The sequence below is a fragment of the Portunus trituberculatus genome, chromosome 50 (genome assembly GCF_017591435.1).
Source record: "Portunus trituberculatus isolate SZX2019 chromosome 50, ASM1759143v1, whole genome shotgun sequence".
Classification (NCBI taxonomy): domain Eukaryota; kingdom Metazoa; phylum Arthropoda; class Malacostraca; order Decapoda; family Portunidae; genus Portunus; species Portunus trituberculatus.
This window is the reverse complement of record NC_059304.1, coordinates 27,678,944-27,703,128: the sequence shown is the minus strand read 5'-3', so window position 1 is coordinate 27,703,128 and position 24,185 is coordinate 27,678,944. Positions and strand designations below refer to the sequence as shown.

At 36.7% G+C, this 24,185-nt stretch overlaps 1 protein-coding gene across 1 annotated transcript in view; it reads right to left on the bottom strand.

Moving 5' to 3' along the window:
- Positions 1-63: 63 nt before the first annotated feature.
- The window catches only part of LOC123500126 (EEF1A lysine methyltransferase 2-like), a 122,556-nt gene continuing 98,434 nt past the window's right edge, over positions 64-24,185 (bottom strand). The window contains exons 3-5 of the mRNA XM_045248795.1: positions 767-871; positions 371-593; positions 64-215 (exon numbers count right to left, since the gene is read on the bottom strand). Coding sequence (XP_045104730.1) covers positions 109-215; positions 371-593; positions 767-871 — 435 coding nt within the window. The 3' untranslated portion in view covers positions 64-108. The remainder of the gene's footprint in view (positions 216-370; positions 594-766; positions 872-24,185) is intronic.

Below are 24,185 nucleotides of genomic sequence, written 5' to 3'. Positions count from 1 at the left end.
ACTTTTTAAATGACCAGTAGGTCACTCAAAATTAATACACCTGAGCAAGGTTTCAACACAAAATTTTGTATGTCATAAGAATTTTAATGTAATAATATTGAAATATTTCTATGGATTTTGTAGTTTCTTTTTAAAAACTACACTACTTACACGTGAACCAACTTTTCCTCCAAACATGAAAGTTGGCATAGGAATTATGTGTTCTACAATGAAATCTGAAAGGAAAAACAAATATTGGAATAAAATAAAAAAAAATACAATTAACTATCATTCTAATATTACATGACTAAATTTAACCAGATTTTATAGATCACACACACACACACACAAAAAAAAAAAAAAAAAAAAACACACACAATCAGTGACTTACAATCTGAAAAGTGTTCATAAAGTTCCTCTTGTGTCCAGTTGCATGAGGTGATAATGAAGAGGCCATTCTTCCGGGTCATACAGTGTACAGCCTTTATGTATGCTGCCCTCTTGCTGCTGGGATCGTCTGGACAAAGCGATACTGCATCATATGTTCCCTTATCATGACACACATCATATTCTACAGCCAAGCTCTCACCACTACATTTTACAAGGTCAACTTTCTGTTGGGAAGAGAAGAGAAGAACTTTTATACAAATTAAACTTTTTTTTTTTCCCTCAAATAAGAACCTGACAGTATTAACTTGAAACAACATGAAAGTGTTGGATGTGATTGACAAATTTCTATTTAATGAAGTTCAAAGATAAGAAATAAGGAAGCACAGTGAAAACTTACCTTATATGTTATGTTCATCTCCTTTTGAGCAGCAATACTTTGTGCTAGCTCTACTGCTTTCTGGGAATAGTCAATACCATGCAGATTGGTAAAACCTTCTGCTGCCTGCAGAATTAAGCAATTTTGTTAAGTTCATTCAAATATGATGGTCACCATTAGATCAATTATCTAGTAAATCTTTGTATGATGTTTGCAATAATATGCAATACTATTTAATGATAATAATAACAATCCATTTTCTGTGCTTCCAAACTAAGAAAAACCATATGTTAAGACTACACATGTGCTTACCAAAGTGTGTAGTCAAACTGCATTTTAATCATGAAATAAATCCCCTTTTTTTTTCTTCCTCTTCTTCCCACATAAAAAGGCCATACCACTTACCATCGTTGTGTAGACTTATAAACTCCATCAATAGCTATATTGCATTTACTTATTTTCTAGGGGTAAACAAAGACTAACATTTAGCAACACAAAACAATAACAATACAACAAGGGTGATGAGAATACTGCCAAAGTTATGCGTCATAATAATCTAATGTAAGAATTGCTATTTCTAAAAACTGCAACAATAATTACTTAGGAATTCCTCAACACCATTCTTGATCTCGATATCCACTTCCCAATTCAAAGTATTTATCCATACATATACTATGTAGATTTTTCAAGGCTTGGGAAATCCGATGATTACATTCTGTGGCCAGGTATAAAAGATGTTGTTGCATTCCCACATTGTAAAGGAAGAGTAACAAGAGGCAGAGCAAAGAGACTAGAAATCCTCCCTCTGTATTTTGATTCCCATAATGAAATAAAATGTGATACCTTGTAATAAGTAAGTTACATACTTTTAAGAGTGACCTCCACCCATTATATATATATATATATATATATATATATATATATATATATATATATATATATATATATATATATATATATATATATATATATATATATATATAGTAAATCACTTGTAATTAGAACATCTAAATTCTGGTATCTGCAAAATATTAAATAATTTACAATACTACTACTGCAAACATTGCCATGATAACTCATTTGCCTACAAATTGAATACATATGAGATAAAAACTAAGAAAGCAAATAAACATAAGACATAGAGTAAAATGCACTTTCATGTTAAGGTACCTGGACAAGTCAAGCGCACACCAAGCCAAGTGGCACACCAAGCCAAGTGGCATACCAACTCGAGTGTCGTGCAACCAATCTTTTTATGCCCAAAAATATACCCAGATTGATGACCCTTAATTGATGGTGTATTAGGCCATGCCATTTCCATTGCAAACTAATATTTATCAAATTGACCTTTTTCATCACCCTACAACTTATGCCCATTGATTGATGGTATAATAGGCTATGACAATTCCATTGGAAATTAATATTTTTCAAGTTGACTTTTTTTCAGCTACCTACAACTTATGCCCACCTCTCATTCCCAATGATCTTTGGGGACCAGTGAGAAATTGGGATTTTTTTGGCAGGGAGAGCATTAAACAGAGTAATGTGCATTGCAAAATCAATAAAATACTATAAACAAAATCTCTGAAAATACTTTGATAGTGAAGGTGGCGGCTGGCTGCAGCTGTGGCAAGCATTGCTTTTGTTATTGTAATACTGTATTGTTGAGTAGCATTGTCACTTGCCAACTACGTTTCTGGTTATATCCACTACATTTAACGAAAATTACAGACTGACAATTCACTGTTCAAGATTCTTTCCACTTTCTTGGTATCACTCTTGTGTCTATTATTTTATTTAGGCCTTTTTACCAACATTACCATTAATACAGTACCTCACTTTTTTGCAAATTATTTATAAAACTGGCTTTGTTTTATCTGGACCTGCTGTCTCATTTTTTTTTTACTTTTTTTATGATAATGATTACTCTCGCCTCATTCATAACTTTTCTGTTTATGTTTGTCATTCCTCCAGTAATTTTCACAGCCATTTCCATGACTGTTCTCTCATCATACCATATGCTTCAAAATCCTCCTTTTCTGTACCTTCCACCAGCCTTGCTTCTATTTTTATTCTGTGTTTTTGTGCTATATATCTTATTACAACATTATATTCTCTATCATACTCTCTTTTCCTTTCAGCATTCCATATTCTATATATTTTATTATCATGCCTCTTATATATTCCATTCCAGTATCTAAGTATTTCCCCTGCCACACTCTCTGCATAGCTCTTCTCCATTTTATCCATATAACCTCGAGCAAAGTTCCTCGCAGTCCTCCTATGTTCTCTAGTTTCCAAAGTAGTCTTCCATGAGGGACTTTATCAAAAGCCTTTTTAATATCCAGGTATACGGTGTCTACCCATCCATCTCTGTTTTCAAGTCCTGCAATAACTCTCGAGTAGAAGCTTAATAAGTTTGATACACATGACTGCCCTGTCCTGAACCCAAATTGTCTGTTCGATATGACTTGCTCCTCTTCTAGAAATTTAACCCATTTTTCTTTGATAATTATTTCACATAACTTCCCCAAGACACTTGTAAGACTGGTCTGTAGTTTAGTGGTTCAGTTGCCTTTCCTCCTTTAAATATTGGTATTACGTTGGCTCCCTTCCATTCTAGTGGAACTTACCCTTCATTTATCAGACTTGTAATTATTCCCCAAATTGGATCTAGTAGTTGCTCTTTACATTCTTTTAACACCCAGCCTGATACACCATCTGGCCCCTTTGCTTTTCTGACTTCCAACTTATCCAATAATCTTTCAATATCCTCTTTGTGCACTGGGATCTCCTGTAATCCTTGGCAATCCCATGTCCTTTTAGGTTCTGTGAAATCACCTGCAGTGAATACCGTTTTGAAGCCGTCATTCATTATTTCACACATTTCCTTCTCTGTTTGGTATGTCTTCCCACCTTTAATTATTTTTTCAATTGTTTCCTTAGTCTATATTTTGCCATTTATAAACTTGTAGAAAAGTTTGGGTTCATCTTAGCTTTTATCCACTACATCTTTCTCAAAGTTTCTTTCTTCCTCTCTCCTTACTCTAATATATTCATTTCTGGCATCTTTGTACTATCGTCTGTTATAGTCATTTCCCTGCTTTATGAGTTTCTTCCATGCTTTATCTTTTGCCTTTTTAGCTTGTATGCATCTGGCATTGTATCAAGCATGTATTTTTTTTCTGAACTCTATAAACAGATAGAAACTTTTTTACTCCTTCATTGTATTTCTATAAGAATACGTCATATTTCCCTTGTACTGTCTTTCTGTACATAATATTGCTACACTCAATATCAGCAAAATAAATCCTTAATTTTTCAAAATCTGCTCTTGCATAATTCAATCTCTCTTCTTTATAGTCATCTCTGTACCTTATCTCATCTTCCTCCTGAATTTGCATCTCCAATGTCACATGATCACTTCTCTCCATTGGACAAAAGTATTGTATGATTGGAGGGGGCTCTGGTTTCCTTGCATTTACCTAGTTGTATTTACCTAATTGTATTATACAGGGTTCAAGCAGGGCTCATAGTGTCCTGTCTCAATATATCCATTTATCTAGTTTTTCTTTAAAGTTATGCACACTATGTGCTGTAACAATTCCATTATCCAATGCATTCCATATTTCCACCATTCTGTGTGGAAAACTGTATTTTCCAATATCTTTCACATGATGCCTCAATCTGATCTTCTTTTCATGTCCTCTTGTCTTTCCATCTTCCATCAACAGCACCAGGTCCTCTTTGTCTATCTCTTCAATATCATTTACTATCTTATACATTATTAGGTCCCCGCGTTCTCTTCTATCTTGTAAGGTTGACGGTCTCATTTCCTTCAATCGTTCTTCATATGTGAGATCCTTTAATTCCGGCACCATATTTATAGCAATCTTCTGTATCCTTTCCAATTTTCATAAATCCATTTTAGAGCTCGGAGACCATACCACTGCTGCATATTCCAGCCTTGGGCGTATCATAATTGTGATGATTTTTTTCATCATATCTTTATCCATGTAATGAAATGCCACTCTTATATTAGTCAACATTTTATAAAATAGTCCAAATGTCTTCCATATGTGTTTATCAGGGCTCAGATTTTCTTGTATGATCACTCCAAGATCTTTTTCCTCTTTAGTCTTCATTATTTGTTCCTCTGCCATCAAATAGTTCCATACTGGTCTCCTCTTACTCTTTCCTAGTTCCATTATGTGACATTTCTTGACATTAAACTCCAATTTCCACTTCCTGCTCCACTCATAAATCTTGTTTAAATCTTCCTGCAACAGCATACGGTCCTCTCTGGTTTTGATAACTCTTAGCAACTTTGCATCATCAGCGAATAAATTTATATAACTGTTTATCCCAATGTGAATGTTGTTTACATAAACTTGAAACATAATGGGGGCTAACACTGACCCTTGTGGCACTCTGCTAGTTACTTTACCCCAAGATGAGTATGCATCTCTGATCACAGTTCTCTTTTCCCTATCCTTCAAATAATCTCTTGTCCATTCGAGCAAGTTTCCTCGCAGTCCTCCTATGTTCTTTAGTTTCCAAAGTAGTCTTCCATGAGGGACTTTATCAAAGCCTTTTTAATGTCCAAGTATACTGTGTCTACTCATCCATTTCTGTTATCAAGTCGTGCAATAACTCTCTAGTTGAAGCTTAATAAGTTCAATACACATGACCGCCCTGTCCTGAACCCAAATTGTCTGTTCGATATGATTTGCTCCTCTTCTACAAATTAAACCCATTTTTCTTTGATAATTATTTCACACAACTTCCCTACGACACTTGTAAGTAACACTGATCTGTAGTTTAGTGGCTCAGTTGCCTTTCCCCCTTCAAATATCGGTATTACGTTGGCTCTCTTCCATTCTAGTGGAACTTTCCCTTGTGTGTGTGTGTATTAACCTTGTTGTATTGTACAGGGTTCGAGCAGGGCTCATAGTGCCCTGTCTCCATATCTCCATTTATCAAGTTTTTCTTTACAGTTATGCACACTATGTGCTGTGACAATTCCATTATACAATGGATTCCATTTTTCCACTGTTCTGTGTGGAAAACTGTATTTTCCAATATCCTTCACACACTGCCTCATCCTGATCTTCTTTTCATGTCCTTTTGTCCTTCCATCTTCTTTTGTCAACAGCACCAGGTCTTCTTTGTCTATCTTTTCAATATCATTTACTATCTTATACATTGTTATTAGGTTCCCGCATTCTCTTCTATCTTGTAAGTTTAGTAGTCCCATTTCCTTCAGTTGTTCTTCATATGTATTTACCTAGTTGTATTTACCTAGTTGTAGTTTTACAGGACCTGGGCTTTATGCTCGTGTGGCCCCGTCTCCATATCTACACTTATCCAATCTTACTTTAAAAGTATGCATACTCGTTGCAGACACTACTTCTTCATTTAAACTGTTCCACGTCTCAATACATCTCTGCGGGAAACTATATTTTTTAATATCTCTCAGACATCTTCCTTTCTCAGCTTTTACTATGCGATCTTGTGCTTGGATGTCATATTCTTCTCTCAGGATCAGTTTCTCATTATCCACTTGGTCCATTCTGTTGATCAATTTATAAACTTGTATCAGGTCTCCTCTCTCCTTCTTTGTTCCAGGGTTGGTAGATCCATAGCCTTTAGTCTCTCCTCATATGTCATCCTTCAAATTCTGGAACCATTCTTGTAGCTATTTTTGTAGCCTCCAATTTCCTTATGTGTTTCTTTTTATGAGGGGTCCACACTACTCCTGCATATTCCAATCTCGGTCTTATTATAGTACTTATCAATTTCTTCATAATTTCTTTGTCCATGTAGTGAAATGCTACTCCAATATTCCTTAGCAAATTATATGTTTCTCTAAAAATTCTATCAATATGGCTTACTGGTTGATTGTTTTCTTCCATCGTCACTCCTAAGTCCTTTTCCTTTTTGACTTTCTCCAGTTCTACTCCATCTCCCATCTTATACATTCCCACAGGTTGTCTTTCACTCTTTCTCATTTCCATGACATGGCTTTTGTTCACATTGAATTCTATTTTCCACTTCTTACTCCATTCCCAAATCTTATTTAGGTCTTCTTGCAGTATTTCACAATCCTCCTTTTGCTTTATAACTCTGCACAGTTTCGTATCGTCCGCAAACAGATTTATGTAGCTGTTCACTCCTTCTGGCATGTCGTTAATATAAATGAGGAAAAGTATTGGTGCCAATACTGACCCCTGTTTTACTCTGCTTTCTATTGCTCTCCACTTGGACTTCATATCTTTAACTACCGTCCTTATTTCTCTCCCCCTCAAATAACTTTCTATCAATCTCAATGTGCTTCCTTTTAAGCCACTCTTCTCCTCTAACTTCCATAGTAATCTTGCATGTGGCACTTTGTCAAATGCCTTTTCTAAATCCAAATATATACAGTCAACCCATCCCTCTCTCTCTTGTACTCTATCAACTATTCTAGAATAGAAACTCAATAAATTAGTTACACAAGACCGTCTTTTTCTAAAAGCAAATTGGCTATTTGATATTAATTTGTTGTCTTCAAGGAATTCGATCCATTGTTTCTTTATTATTCTTTCACACATCTTGCATATTACACTAGTTAGTGATACCAGTCTGTAATTTAAAGGTTCTTCCTTCCTTCCGCTCTTATATATGGGAACCACCTCAGCTCTTTTCCATTCTACTAGGACTGTTCCATTTTCTATTGAGCATTTTATGATGTATATAGGACTTGCTAGTTCTTCCCTACATTCTTTCAGTATTCTGCCTGAGACTTCATCTGGTCCCATTGCCTTCTCTTCATCCAGTTCCTTCATTAACTCTTTTATTTCAAGCTTGGTTACTTTAATCTCTTACATATAGATTGTCTCTCTATTACTCTGTGGCCTCTCAAATTTGGATTCCTTAGTAAAGACCTCCTGGAAATTTCTATTTAATAGTTCTGCCATACTTTTGGGTCTTCCACCATCCTGTTCTCTCCTTTTAACCTTTCTATTGTTTCTTTTGCCTAATTTTTCCATTTATGAATCTATAGAACAATTTTGGTTGCTCCTTACATTTTTCGACAATGTCTTTTCAAGTTCTTTTCCTCTTCCTTACTCACCTTAAACTATTCATTTCTCGCTGCTTTGAAGTTTTCCTTATTTGCTGGATTTCTATTTCTCCTCCACCTTTTCCATGCTCCATCTCTTTTCTCCTTTGCCCTAGCACACCTTGCATTAAACCAATCTTTCTTTCCTTTTTCTTTAGGTCTATATTTCGGGACATATTCCCTGACTCCTGTTTTGTATATTTCCAAAAATAAGTTATATTTGTTTTGCATTGTCTCTGAGTTTTCCATCTCCTCCCAGTCTACATTTTTAAAATAGTTCTTGAGATTCTCAATATCAGCCTTTCTGTAATTTAATCAGTCTCCTTTGTATGAATCGTCTCTATCTTCCTTTCCCTCTTCTATATCTATTTCTAATATTGCATGGTCACTCTTTCCCAATGGGCACTCATATCTTATATCATCATTCATTTGTATACCCCTTGTAAAAACTAGGTCCAATCTCGCCGGCTCGTCGTTTCCTCTGAATCTTGTGCATTCCTTTACTCTCTGGTCCATCATATTGTTTATCATTAGGTTCAAGAATCTTTCTCCCCAGGCTTCTTACCCCATACCACTTTCATAATTTTCCCAGTCCACTTCTTTACAGTTGAAATCTCCTACTAATATCACTTTTCTCCTTTCTTTAATGATTCTCGTTAGACTCCTTATTGTTTCATCTATCATATCTTTATATTCTTGATTGGTCCATGAATTTGTTTTTGGTGGCACATATGTTACAATCATTGTTAACTCTTTTTTATTAATATGCATCTTAATATACAACACTTCTGCTTTTCCTTCCCCACATTCCATTTCGTTTATCACTATCTCCTTCCTTAACATAATCATGACTCCTCCTCCTCCTTTACCCACTCTGTCTCTTCTCCATACATTATACCTATTATCCAAGTCTATTTTGATTGCCTTATTTAGTTTTGTTTCAGCCAGGCATACAATATCTGGATTTTCTTTCTTTATGTAATCTCTTAATTCTAGTTAAACTATTTTCGTATACATCATTTTTATTTAGTCTTTTGCCTTTATAATTTTTAGTTAAACTTGTTCCACTTTTTTCTCTTCCATCTCGTTTATATACCATTTCCTTATCCTGTGTGTGTGTATGTGTGTGTATGTATTTACCTAGTTGTAGTTTTACAGGGCCTGGGCTTCATGCTCGTGTGGTCCCGTCTCCATATCTACCCTTATCCAATTTTTCTTTAAGACTATGTACACTCTTTGCTGACACCACTTCCTCACTCAAACTGTTCCAAGTCTCAACACATCTTTGCGGAAAACTAAATTTTTTAACATCTCTCAGACATCGTCCCTTCCTTAGTTTCTTACTATGCGATCTTGTGCTTCTAAAGTCATATTCTTCTCTCAGGATCAGTTTCTCATTATCCACTTCATCCATTCCGTTAATCAATTTATAAACTTGTATCAGATCCTCTCTCTCTCTCTGCTCCAAGGTTGGTAGATCCATTGCCTTTAGTCTCTCCTCATATGCCATCCCTTTAAATTCTGGAACCATTCTTGTAGCCATTTTTGTAGTCTCTAATTTTCTTATGTGTTTCTTTTGGGAGTCCACACAACTCCTGCATATTCCAATCTAGGTCTTATTTTAGTACTTATCAATTTGTTCATCATTTCCTTGTCCATATAGTGAAATGCTACTCCAATATTCCTTAGCAAATTATACGTCTCTCTGAAAATTCTATCAATATGGCTTACCGGTTGATTATTTTCTTCCATTGTCACTCCCAAGTCCTTTTCCTTATTTACTTTTTCTAGTTCCACTCCATCTCCCATCTTATAGATTCCCACTGGTCGTCTTTCACTTTTTCCCATTTCCATGACATGGCTTTTGTCCACATTGAATTCCATCTCCCATTTTTTGCTCCATTTCCAGATCTTGTTTAAGTCTTCCTGTAGTATTTCACAATCCTCTTTTGTTTAATGACTCTGCACAGTTTCGCATCGTCCAAACAGATTTATGTAGCTGTTCACTCCTCTGGCATGTCATTTATATATACAAGAACAAGTATTGGTGCCAATACTGACCCTGTGGCACTCTGTCTACTGTTCTCCACTTGACTTCATATCTTTAACTATCGTCCTTATTTCTCTCCCCTTAAAATTTCTTAATTTGGTCATTGAAAAATTGGAAACTTGGTACTTTTCATCTCTAGAAAGCCATCCAAGTTCCAGGCACATAACGCACTCTTACCTGGTAATCTTTTAAACCGGCCTTTCAATACCAAGTGCATACCCCTTTTTCTTCTAGTCTTTGTTTTGCTTGTATTTATTATTTTTTGAGCTGTTTTATTTATTTTTGCGTGATGTACATAGTTTAGTATCAGGCAGTGATGAAAGAGGCTACTCCTCAGTACCAATCGATACAGCCTTAAGTGCCATCTGCAGCCTACCTGTTGATCGTATTTTACACGTGTTTTCCCAAATTGTGACATCCACTGTACCATGATGTAACATGGCCTGAAACTATCTAAACAGCCACCACCAGCCTCCAAGCAGTTGTCAAGGGATTATGTAAGTATATCTGAGTTTGGTACATATTTGAGTGATTTATTTTTTTTTTTACCATGTCTTTTCACAATTTATCAAAAAGGATACTTTTAGGGTACCTCCTATCTTAAAGCCCACCTGCTAGGAAACCTTTCATGAGGAACATTATGTTTTTTGAAGATGTTCACAGAAAATGCTTTTCTCAACTTTCAGTTTTCAGCATATACTGTTGAATAACTTTTTTCAGTAATTGGTCAATTTCAAAACTTTTTGCAGCAAAATGATCAACAACCTCATCTTAACAAATGCCAGCATGATAATGCATGAACTCACTCAAATAAATTTACAACAGGCTTATAAACTCAAATTTTGATGAAAAAAAGGTAACAATTTCTGTAATGAAATTGTTATAACATAGGTTATGTGTATGCCGATGCTAACATTTACTTGTTGTTATGTATATTATGTGTGGTTAAGAGGAAATTGCCACACTGTTATTAGTTTTGATTTTATAATGGTATTTTGAATTATTTTCTTATCGCCGAAAAAATATTTATTGCAAAAAAACTACGCCACATTTGTGTACCAAATTAACACTGAAGACGTACACCATAAACGTACACCTTGTGTATAAATATTATTGAATTCGGTGAAAAAATAGCAATGGGAGAGCCAAAAAACCGATATTGATATCGAGTCATCGAATTACCACCTTAAGTAATTCTTCATCCATCTCAATGTGCTTCCTTTTAAGCCACCCTTCTCTAACTTCCATAGTAATCTTTCATGTGGCACTTTATTAAAAGCCTTTTTTAGATCTAAATAAATACAGTCAACCCATCCCTCTCTCTCTTGTACTTTATCAACTATTCTAGCGTAGAAACTCAATAAATTTGTCACACATAACCGACCTTTCCTAAAACCAAATTGGCTATTTGATAATATTTTGTTGCCTTCAAGAAACTCAATCCATTGCTTTTTTATTACTTTTTCACACATCTTGCATATTACACTAGTTAGTGATACCGGTCTGTAATTTAAAGGTTCTTCCTCTCTTCCGCTCTTATATATGGGAACCACCTCAGCTCTTTTCCACTCCACTGGCACTGTTCCATTTTCTATTGAACATTTTATGATGTTGTATATTGGACTTGCTAGTTCTTCCCTACATTCTTTCAGTATTCTGCCTGAGACTTCATCCGGTCCCATTGCCTTTTCCTCATCCAATTCCGTCATCAACTTTTTTATTTCAAGCTTGGTTACTTTAATCTCTTTCATATAGACAGTCTCTATTACCCTGTGGTCTTTCAAATTTGGATTCCTTAGTAAAGACCTCATGAAATTTACTATTTAACAGTTCTGCCATACTTTTTGGGTCTTCCACCATTCTGTTTTCTCCTTTTAACCTTTCTATTCTTTCTTTTTGTCTTATTTTTCCATTTATGAATCTGTAGAACAATTTTGGTTGTTCCTTACATTTTTCGACAATGTCCTTTTCATAGTTCTTTTCTTTTTCCTTTCTCACCTTAGCATATTCATTTCTTGCTGTTTTGAAGTTTTCCTTATTTTCTGTATTTCTGTTTCTTCTCCACCTTTTCCATGCTCCATCTCGTTTCTCCTTTGCCCTAGCACATCTTGCATTAAACCAATCTTTCTTTCCTTCTTCTTTAGGTCTATATTTTGGAACATATTCCCTGACCCCAGTTTTGTATATTTCCAAAAAATAAGTTATATTTCTCTGGAACCGTTAATGAGTTTTCCATCTCCTCCCAGTTTACGTTTTTAAAATAGTTCTTGAGATTCTCAACATCAGCCTTTCTGTAATTTAATCGGTCTCCTTTGTATGATTCATCTGTGTGTGTATATTTTCCTATTTGTTTTTACCTATTTGTGTATTACAGGGCCCGAGCTAAGCTCTCTGTGTCCTGTCTCCTTGTCCATTCCTGTCATATCTCTCTTTCATCTGATTGACACACACCGCATCAACGACATCACTGCTCAGTTTATTCCACTTATCAATGCTACAATGCGGGAAACTGTATTTTCTCACGTCATTTAGACAGATGTCTTTTATTAGCTTTTTCCATGTCCTCGGAGATGATTACTTGTGGTCACCTTTATCAACTCTCTGTCCAGTATGTCAATCTTGTTCACCAATTTATACATAGTTATCATGTCTCCTCTTGTTCTTCTCTCTTCTAATGTGGTCAGCCCCAGCTTCCTCAGTCTTTCCTCATAGTCTAACTCCCTGAGTCCTGGTACCATCCTTGTTGCCAGCCTCTGTACCCTTTCTACCTTCTTCACATTTTTCTTCATATGCGGTGCCCAGACACAAGCTGCATATTCTAACTGGGGTCTTATTAAGGTACATAATATCTTCATCATTCCTTCATCTAGGTAGTGGAACACAAGGCCAATATTTTGAAGCATGTTATATGTTTTCAAAAAAATCTTGTTAATGTGTTTCTCCGGTGACAAAGTGTTTTGCACGGTTACTCCTAAGTCTTTTTCCTCATTGGTCTCTTTAATTTTCTCATCACCCAGCCTGTAATCCAAGTTTGGTCCGTATCTACTTCTTCCCATTTTCATAACATGGGTCTTGTCTATATTAAATTCCATCTGCAACTCCTTACTCCACTCATACATTTTATCAAGATCTTCCTGTAACTTGTTACAATCTTCCACATTCTTTACTCTCCTCATAATTTTAGTATCGTCTGTAAACATGTTCATGTAACTGTCAATTCCTACTGGCATATCATTAACATAAATCAAAAACATGATGGGACCAAGCACTGACCCTTGTGGAACTCCACTGGTTACCTTCTTCCAGTCGGACTTCCTTCCTTTCACCACTGTTCTCATTTCTCTTCCCACTAAGTAATTTTCCATCCATTTTGCTAGTTTATCATTTACTCCTCCAATCTTCTTTAGTTTCCACATCAGTCTATTGTGTGGTACTTTATCAAAGGCCTTTCTCAAGTCCAGGTAGATAGCATCCACCCATCCCTCTCTATGTTGTAGTATGTCAGTCACTCTTGAATAAAAACATAATAAATTGGATACGCACGATCTTCCTTTTCTGAAACCAAACTGTCTTTCACTCAGAATGTTTTCACTTTCTAGATACTCACTCCACTTAGCTTTAATTACTTCTTCACATACCTTGCACAATATACTAGTCAACGATACTGGTCTATAATTTAGCGGTTCCATTCTACTACCATTCTTATATATAGGCACAATGTCAGCTCTTTTCCACTCTTTCGGGACTAATCCTGTTCGTATGGAGGTTTCCACAATATCAAATACGGGTTCAACAATTGATCCTTACATTCATTTAGCAACCTCCCAGATATGCCATCAGGCCCCATTGATTTATTAATATCCAGATTGCTTATAATTTTCCTTACATCTTCCTTAGTAACCATGATGTCCTGCATTTGCTTTATTTCCGTAGGCCTTCCTCTCATAAAATGCTCCTCCTTTGTAAACACTTTGCAAAAGTTGTCGTTCAAAATTTCAGCTATATCTCCAGCATCCTCATATACTTCTTCCCATTTTTACCTTTACTATTGCCTCCTTTATATTTAGTTTTCCATTTATGAATTTGTAAAACATTTTTGGGTCACTATCACAGTTTTCCACCACCTCTGTTCATATTCCTTCTGTGCTGTTCTCCTTACTTCAACATATCTATTCCTTGCTGTTTTGTAGACTTCTCTTGATAATACATCACTGTTTTCTTAAGTTTCTTCCATGCCTTTTCTTTGTTCTTTTTTGCTTCTTCACAATTTCTATTAAACCACTGTTTATTATTTAAAGTCCTCTTTCTGTAATATGGCACAAACTTTTCACAGCAGAGTTATACAAATCCATAAATTTATCGTATTTCAATTGCATATCCCTTTCCTGGTATACCACAGACCAGTCAATTTCATTAAAGAACTCCCTTATATGGTTATAATTTGCCCTAATATAATTTAATTTTTCCTCCCTGTTCCACAATCTTATTCGTGCTTAATTCCGTATCCAGCTCAAAGCTTAGGACATCATGATCGCTTCTCTCCAAGGGACATTTATGTTCAATTTCCTCTTTTAGAGATGCCCTGGTAAATACCAAATCCAACCTTGCTGCAACATCTTGTCCCCTGCACCTTGTTGGTGATCTCACCCACTGTGTCATCAAGTTATTTGTTGCTACCTTTAACAATTCCTCTGCCCACTCACCACCGTTCACCACTTTGTAGTCTTCCCACACTATTTCTTTACAATTAAAGTCTCCGACTATCATCACTCTATCCTTTCTGATGAGTTCTTGCTTCATTCTGTCTAGAGTATTTCTCATCACCATTTGGTACTGTTCATATTCCCAAGCATTGGTTCTGGGTGGTATGTATACTGTTATAATATTAATGTCCCTCTTGCCATCTGTTATAAGCATACTTATCACTTCCTCATTTCTCTTACTATAGTTCACCTCCTTCACTATCAGATCTTCCTTAGTAAGAACCATTATACCACCACCTCCTTTATTTTTTTCTATCATTTCTCCATACTTTGTAGTGTTTTACAACAAACCAGTCTAGCTTTATTTCGGGGCCTTAGCTTTGTTTCCACTACACACATTATGTCCGGTTCGTTATTTCTTAGGTAATCCATACATTCTAGCCTCTTAGACAGAAATCCATCTATATTCATGTAAGTCACTTGTATTCCATTCCTAGTCTCTTTCTTCCATGTACGTAATGTCTATTCCGCCTGTTTTATCCACCACTTCTTTAGCTTCCCATTTCTCATCCTCCAAAAAATCTTGGTCTTTTCCTCCTCTGTCCTTTCGTCGTTCCTCTCTTTCACTTCAGTTACAAGCTCTTTCATTTTCATTTGCTCATCCTGTGACATATTTCTTCTTATGTAAATTGTTTTGGTTTCCTCCGAGTCCTTAAGTTTCCAGGCCCTCCTCAACAAGACCTCAGCTGCCACCTGAGACTTTAATTTCAATTTTAATGGTCTATTCTTGCCTTCCTCAAAAGCTCCCAATCTCACACTTTCTTCTACCTCAACATATAGGTCCTCTTCTTCTGCAGAGATCTTATTCAGTAAAGACTTAGTCCTGTCATTTTCCTTATTCCTCCTATCCTGCCAGTTTCTGTTAGTTTCCTCCCTGAATCCTGTTATGATCACATATTTTTTCTTTTCAGCAATATCTCTCACCACATACTCATTTCCCTTTAGTGCCTTTACCATTTCACTCTGCATAATCATTTTATTTTCCTCTTCCTGCTTTTTCACTATCTCCCTAAAGGACCTTTGTACCTCCTGATGTTCATGGTTCACTTCTTTCATCCTAGCATCAATTAGATTAAGGCATTCCTCCTTCCTCAAGTCCCCTTCGGATATTTTCATCTCCATTTCTAGGAGTTTAGCCTTCATCTCTTCACATTGTTTCCTTAGTTGTTGGTTTTCTTTCTCCATCTCTACTTTTTCCTTCAATAGCTCTTTATTCGCTATCATTAACAAAATAGATCTCTTTTTTTTAACGAATCATTCTCTGCTATAACTCTATCCAGTTTTTCTTCTATGGACAAAATGTTTAGGAACTTACTTTCCAGTGCCTGGATTCTTGCATCCATATCTAATTTCTCCAGTCCTCTTGGAGTAGTTACGAAACCTTCAAAATCTTTGGGTTGTCTAGGAGTAGCCGCCATGTTTGTTATCGTCAGCTGATTACAGCCAAAACAATCACCACCCACACTCTCATCTCAGGGACCACTCTCCATATCCCTCACTTTCAACACTATGCGAAAGTAGGACATCAACAGGACACTAACTTAGAGGTACCCGGTGTGTGTGTGTGTGTGTGTGTGTGTGTGTGTATTTACCTAATTGTATTTACCTAATTGTAACATACGGGAAAAGAGCTATGCTCGTGTTGTCCCGTCTCCATATCTATTAATGTCCAGCTTTTTCTTAAAATCATGAATATTCCTTGCGTTGACCACTTCCACGTCTAAACTATTCCATGTTTCCACCCTTCTATGAGGGAAGCTATATTTTTTCACATCTCTCCTATAAGTGGCCATTTTTAGTTTTTTCCCATGCCCTCTCGACATTCTTTCATTCCACATACACAGATCTTCCCTATCCATTTTTCCATGCCAATCATCACTCTGTATATTGCTATCAGGTCTCCCCTTTCTCTTCTGTTTTCCAGGGTCGGAAGTTGCATTCTTTTCAGTCTGTCTTCATAAGTCAAATCTCTTAAGTCAGGCACCATTTTTGTTGCAGCCCTCTGTACTTTCTCTAGTTTCCTTATGTGTTTCTTTAAGTTCGAGCCCACTGTATTGTTGCATATTCAAGCCTCGGTCTTATCATTGCAGTAATTATTTTCTTCATCATTTCTTCATCTAAATATACTGAACGCCACTCTTATGTTCCTCAATAAGTTCAATACTTCTCCAATTATTTTGTTTATATGTCTCTCTGGCGATAGGTCATTGGTAATTGTCACCCCAAGGTCTTTTTCTTCATGACTGGTTTTATGTCTTCATTTCCTATCTTGTACATACTCCTGATTCTTCTTTCACTCTTGCCAAACTCTATTTTCTTGCATTTTGTCGTGTTGAACTCCATTTGCCATGTACAGCTCCATTTCCATATTCTGTCCAAGTCTTCCTGGAGTAGTTCGCAATCTTTGTCACATCTCACTTTTCTTAACAATTTTGCATCGTCTGCAAATAGGCTCACATAACTGGACACCCCATCCACCATGTCATTTATGTAGACCGCGAACATTACTGGTGCCAACACTGATCCCTGTGGAACTCCACTCTCCACCAAGCCCCATTCTGATGGTCTGTCCTTAATTATTGTTCTCATTTCTCTTCCTACCAAAAAGTCTTCCATCCATTTAAGTAAACTGCCATGCACTCCTCCAACCATTTCAAGTTTCCAGATCAGTCTCCATTGTGGTACCTTATCAAAGGCCTTTTTTAAATCCAGATATATTCCATCAGCCCAACCATCTCTTTCCTATATTACATCTATCACCCTCGAATAGTAACATATCAGGTTTGTCGTGCATGAACGCCCTTTTCTAAAACCAAATTGACACTCACAAAGTATGTCATTTTTCTCCAAGAAGTCTGTCCATCTATTCTTCACCACCCTCTCACACATCTTAGCTACCACACTTGTAAGTGACACTGGTCTATAGTTCAATGGGTCTCTCTTGTTACCTGATTTATAAATTGGGACAATGTTAGCTCTTTTCCAGTCCCTTAATGAGGCATCAATTACTTCACAAACTTTTTCTGCCAGTTGCTCCCTGCATTCTCTTAAAATCCATCCTGATACCCCATCAGGTCCCACAGCTTTTCTCACTTCTAAACTCCCCATCATATTCTTGATCTCCTCCACAGTTACTTGAAACTCCTTCATAATCCCTTTCTGTTCCATTACCAGTGGTTTGTCAAAAGCAGTCTCCTTTGTGAATACCTTCCGAAAGCATCCATTCATAGCCTCTGCCATTTCCCTGGGATCCTCACTGCATACTCCATTTACTTCTAAACTTTCAATACTTTCTCTATTTTTGATGTTGTTGTTCACATGTCTGTAAAAAGCCTTGGTTGGTCTTTACATTTATCAATTATATCCTTTTCTTGTTTCTTTCTTTCTTCTCTTCTAATCAACACATATTCATTTCTTGCTCTTTTGTAACTTTCCCACTGCTTAATCCATCTTTTCCTTCTCCACCTCTTCCATGCATCCTCTTTTCTTGTTCTAGCCTTTTCACATCTATCGTTAAACCAGTCCTGCTTTCCAACTTCTCTATGTTGTCTTATTGGTACAAATTTTTCTCACCTTCTTTGTATATTTTATAAATTCCTTCCACTTTTCATTTGCTCCTTAGCACTCTTGAATTTCATCCAATTTGTCTCTTGAAAGAATTTCTTTAGGTTTCCAAAATCTGTCTTGGCATAATTCCATCTTCCCACTTTATATTCTTCATTTCTTCTAGATTTCTCTTCATCTATCACCTTGAACTCCAAAACTGCATGATCACTCTTTGCTAAAGGGCACTCCACCCTCATCTCCTCAATGACCATTGGCTCTGTACTAAAGACCAAGTCCAGTCTTGACGATGCTCCCTCTCCTCCAAACCTAGTATCTTCTTTGACCCACTGAGTTAACACATTTTCCATTGCCAGTGTCAATAGTGTATTTCCTCATGTTGTCTCTGATCCTTCCATTGACCAGTCCTCCCAACACACCTCTTTACAATTAAAATCTCCCATCATTATAGTTCGTTCACAGCCACCCAACATTTCTTCCAGACATGTTCCTGTATCTCTTATCATTTCTTCATATTCCTGTACTGACCATGCATTTGTCTTAGGTGGTACGTGTGTGTGTGTGTGTGTGTGTGTGTGTGTGTGTGTGTGTGTGTGTGTGTGTGTGTGTGTGTGTTTACCTAATTGTATTTACCTAATTGTAACATACGGAAAAGAGCTATGCTCGTGTGTCCCGTCTCCATATCTACTAATGTCCAGCTTTTCTTAAAATCATGAATATTCCTTGTGTTGACCACTTCCACGTCTAAATTATTCCATGCTTCCACCCTTCTATGAGGAAGCTATATTTTTCACATCTCTCCTATAAGTGGCCATTTTAGTTTTTCCCATGCCCTCTCGACATTCTTTCATTCCACATACACAGATCTTCCCTATCCATTTTTTCCATGCCAATCATCACTCTGTATATTGCTATCAGGTCTCCCTTTCTCTTCTGTTTTCCAGGGTCGGAAGTTGCATTCTGTTCAGTCTGTCTTCATAAGTCAAATCTCTTAAGTCAGGCACCATTTTGTTGCAGCCCTCTGTACTTTCTCTAGTTTCCTTATGTGTTTCTTTAAGTTCGGAGCCCACTGTATTGTTGCATATTCAAGCCTTGGTCTTATCATTGCAGTAATTATTTTCTTCATCATTTCTTCATCTAAATATACAAACGCCACTCTTATGTTCCTCAATAAGTTCAATACTTCTCAATTATTTTGTTTATATGTCTCTCTGGCGATAGGTCGTTGGTAATTGTCACCCCAAGGTCTTTTTCTTCATGACTGGTTTTTATGTCTTCATTTCCTATCTTGTACATACTCCTGATTCTTCTTTCACTCTTGCCAAACTCTAATTTCTTGCATTTTGTCGTGTTGAACTCCATTTGCCATGTACAGCTCCATTTCCATATTCTGTCCAAGTCTTCCTGGAGTAGTTCGCAATCTTTGTCACATCTCACTTTTCTTAACAATTTTGCATCGTCTGCAAATAGGCTCACATAACTGGACACCCCATCCACCATGTCATTTATGTAGACCGCGAACATTACTGGTGCCAACACTGATCCCTGTGGAACTCCACTCTCCACCAAGCCCCATTCTGATGGTCTGTCCTTAATTATTGTTCTCATTTCTCTTCCTACCAAAAGTCTTCCATCCATTTTAGTAAACTGCCATGCACTCCTCCTACCATTTCAAGTTTCCAGATCAGTCTCCGGTGTGGTACCTTATCAAAGGCCTTTTTTAAATCCAGATATATTCCATCAGCCCAACCATCTCTTTCCTGTATTACATCTATCACCCTCGAATAGTAACATATCAGGTTTGTCGTGCATGAACGCCCTTTTCTAAAACCAAATTGACACTCACAAAGTATGTCATTTTTCTCCAAGAAGTCTGTCCATCTATTCTTCACCACCCTCTCACACATCTTAGCTACCACACTTGTAAGTGACACTGGTCTATAGTTCAATGGGTCTCTCTTGTTACCTGATTTATAAATTGGGACAATGTTAGCTCTTTTCCAGTCCCTTAATGAGGCATCAATTACTTCACAAACTTTTTCTGCCAGTTGCTCCCTGCATTCTCTTAAAATCCATCCTGATACCCCATCAGGTCCCACAGCTTTTCTCACTTCTAAACTCCCCATCATATTCTTGATCTCCTCCACAGTTACTTGAAACTCCTTCATAATCCCTTTCTGTTCCATTACCAGTGGTTTGTCAAAAGCAGTCTCCTTTGTGAATACCTTCCAAAGCATCCATTCATAGCCTCTGCCATTTCCTTGGGATCCTCACTGCATACTCCATTTACTTCTAAACTTTCAATACTTTCTCTATTTTTGATGTTGTTGTTCACATGTCTGTAAAAAAGCCTTGGTTGGTCTTTACATTTATCAATTATATCCTTTTCTTGTTTCTTTCTTTCTTCTCTTCTAATCAACACATATTCATTTCTTGCTCTTTTGTAACTTTCCCACTGCTTAATCCGTCTTTTCCTTCTCCACCTCTTCCATGCATCCTCTTTTCTTGTTCTAGCCTTTTCACATCTATCGTTAAACCAGTCCTGCTTTCCAACTTCTCTATGTTGTCTTATTGGTACAAATTTTTCTCACCTTCTTTGTATATTTTTATAAATTCCTTCCACTTTTCATTTGCTCCTTAGCACTCTTGAATTTCATCCAATTTGTCTCTTGAAAGAATTTCTTTAGGTTTCCAAAATCTGTCTTGGCATAATTCCATCTTCCCACTTTATATTCTTCATTTCTTCTAGATTTCTCTTCATCTATCACCTTGAACTCCAAAATTGCATGATCACTCTTTGCTAAAGGGCACTCCACCCTCATCTCCTCAATGACCATTGGCTCTGTACTAAAGACCAAGTCCAGTCTTGACGATGCTCCCTCTCCTCCAAACCTAGTATCTTCTTTGACCCACTGAGTTAACACATTTTCCATTGCCAGTGTCAATAGTGTATTTCCCCATGTTGTCTCTGATCCTTCCATTGACCAGTCCTCCCAACACACCTCTTTACAATTAAAATCTCCCATCATTATAGTTTGGTCACAGCCACCCAACATTTCTTCCAGACATGTTCCTGTATCACTTATCATTTCTTCATATTCCTGTACTGACCATGCATTTGTCTTAGGTGGTACGTACACCACTATGTAGTGCCTCTTTTTTCCTTCATTAGTTTCTGCTCTGATCTTTAGCACTTCTGCCTTTCCCATACCTTCTTTCACTTGATCCACCTTGTGTGTGTGTGTGTGTGTGTGTATTTACCTAGTTGTAATTTTACAAGGCCTGGGCTTTATGCTCGTGTGGCCCCGTCTCCATATCTACACTTATCCAATTTCTCTTTAAAACTATTCACACTCGTTGCAGACACCATTTCCTCACTCAAACTGTTCCAAGTCTCAACACATCTTTGCGGGAAACTATATTTTTTAACATCTCTCAGACATCTTCCCTTCCTCAATTTCTTACTATGTGATCTTGTGCTTCTAATGTCATATTCTTCTCTCAGGATTAGTTTCTCATTATCCATTTGATCCATTCCGTTAATCAATTTATACACTTTTATCAGATTCCCTCTCTCTCTTCTCTGTTCTAGGGTTGGTAGATCAATAGCTTTTAGTCTCTTCTCATATGTCATCCCTTTAAATTCTGGAAGGAGTCTTGTAGCCATTTTTTGTAGTCTCTCCAATTTCTTTATGTGTTTCTTTTTATGGGGGGTCCACACCACTCCTGCATATTCCAATCTGGGTCTTATTCTAGTACTTATCAATTTCTTCATCATTTCTTTGTCCATATAGTGAAATGCTAATCCAGTATTCCTTAGCCCTTATGTCTCTCTAAAAATTCTATCAGTATGGCTTACCGGTTGATTGTTTTCTTCCATCGTCACTCCCAAGTCCTTTTCCTTTTTTACTTTTTCTAGTTCTACTCCATCTCCCATCTTATAGATTCCCACGGGTCGTCTTTCACTCTTTCTCATTTCCATGACATAGCTTTTTTTTTTTTTATACCATGTAGGCTTTTCACGGGAATTTCTGGGCTAAAGGAGATACTTTTTTGTGGTACCTCCTATCTCAAAACCCACCCGCTAGGAAACTGTTGCCCCGAGTGAGGAAGCCCAACCTACACTTGGACCGTAGACAGGATTCGAACCCGTGCGCTTGGAGACCCCTCGGACCCCAAAGCACGTATGGTTCCACTATACCACATTGAATTTCATCTCACATTTTTTACTCCATTTCTAGACCTTATTTAGGTTTTCCTGCAGTATTTCACAATCCTTTTTTTGCTTTATAACTCTGCACAGTTTCACATCGTCCGCAAACAGATTTATGTAGCTGTTCACTCCCTCTGGCATGTCGTTTATATATATGAGAAAAAGTATTGGCGCCAATACTGATCCCTGTGGCACTCCGCTGTCTACTGCTCTCCACTTGGACTTATTTCTCTCCCCCTCAAGTAATTTTCCATCCATCTCAATGTGCTTCCTTTTAAGCCAATCTTTTCCTCCAACTTCCATATTAATCTTTCGTGTGGCACTTTATCAAACGCCTTTTTTAAATCTAAATAAATACAGTCAATCCATCCCTCTCTCTCTCTTGTACTTTATCAACTATTCTAGAGTAGAAACTCAATAAATTTTTTACAAAAGACCGACCTTTTCTAAAACCAAATTGGCTATTTGATAATAATTTGCTGTCTTCAAGGAACTTAATCCATTGTTTCTTTATTACTCTTTCACACATCTTGCATATTACACTAGTTAGTGATATCGGTCTGTAATTTAAAGGTTCTTCCTTCCTTCCGCTTTTATATATGGGAACCACCTCAGCTCTTTTCCATTCTACTGGTACTGTTCCATTTTCTATTGAGCATTTTATAATGTTGTATATAGGACTTGCTAGTTCTTCTCTACATTCTTTTAATATTCTGCCTGAGACTTCATCCGGTCCCATTGCCTTCTCTTCATCTAATTCCGTCATCAACTCTTTTATTTCAAGCTTGGTTACTTTAATCTCTTTCATATAGATGGTCTCTCTATTACCCTGTGCACTTTCTAATTTGGATTCCTTAGTAAAAACCTCCTGAAATTTACTATTTAACAGTTCTGCCATACTTTTTGGGTCTTCCACTATCCTGTTCTCTCCTTTTAACCTTTCTATTTTTTCTTTTTGCTTTATTTTTCCATTTATGAATCTGTAGAACAATTTTGGTTGTTCCTTACATTTTTCGACAATGTCCTTTTCATAGTTCCTTTCTTCTTTCTTTCTCACCTTAGCATATTCATTTGTTGCTGTTCTGAAGTTTTTCTTATTTTCTGAATTTCTGTTTCTCCTCCACCTTTTCCATGCTCCATCTCTTTTCTACTTTGCCCTAGCACACCTTGCATTAAACCAATCTTTCTTTCTTTCTTCTTTAGGTCTATATTTTGGGACATATTCCCTGACACCTGTTTTGTATATTTCCAAAAATAAGTTATACTTCTCTTGCACCTTCTCTGAGTTTTCCATCTCCTCCCAGTTTACATTTTTAATATAGCTCTTGAGGTTCTCAATATCAGCCTTTCTGTAATCTAATCAGTCTCCTTTGTATGATTTGTCTCTATCTTCCTTTCCCTCTTCTATATCCATTTCTAATATTACATGGTCACTCTTTCCCAATGGGCACTTATATCTTATATCATCGTTCATTTCTATACCCCTTGTAAAAACTAGGTCCAATCTTGTCAGCTCATCGTTTCCTCTGAATATTGTGTTTTCCTTTACTCGTTGGACCATCATATTATCTATCATTAGATTCAGGAATTTATCTCTCCAGGCGTGTTCCCCCATACCACTTTCATAATTTTCCCAGTCCACCTCCTTACAGTTGAAATCTCCAACTAATATAACTTTTCTCCTTTCTTTAATGATTCTCTTAAGACTCCTTATTGTGTCATTTATCATGTCTTTATATTCTTGGTTA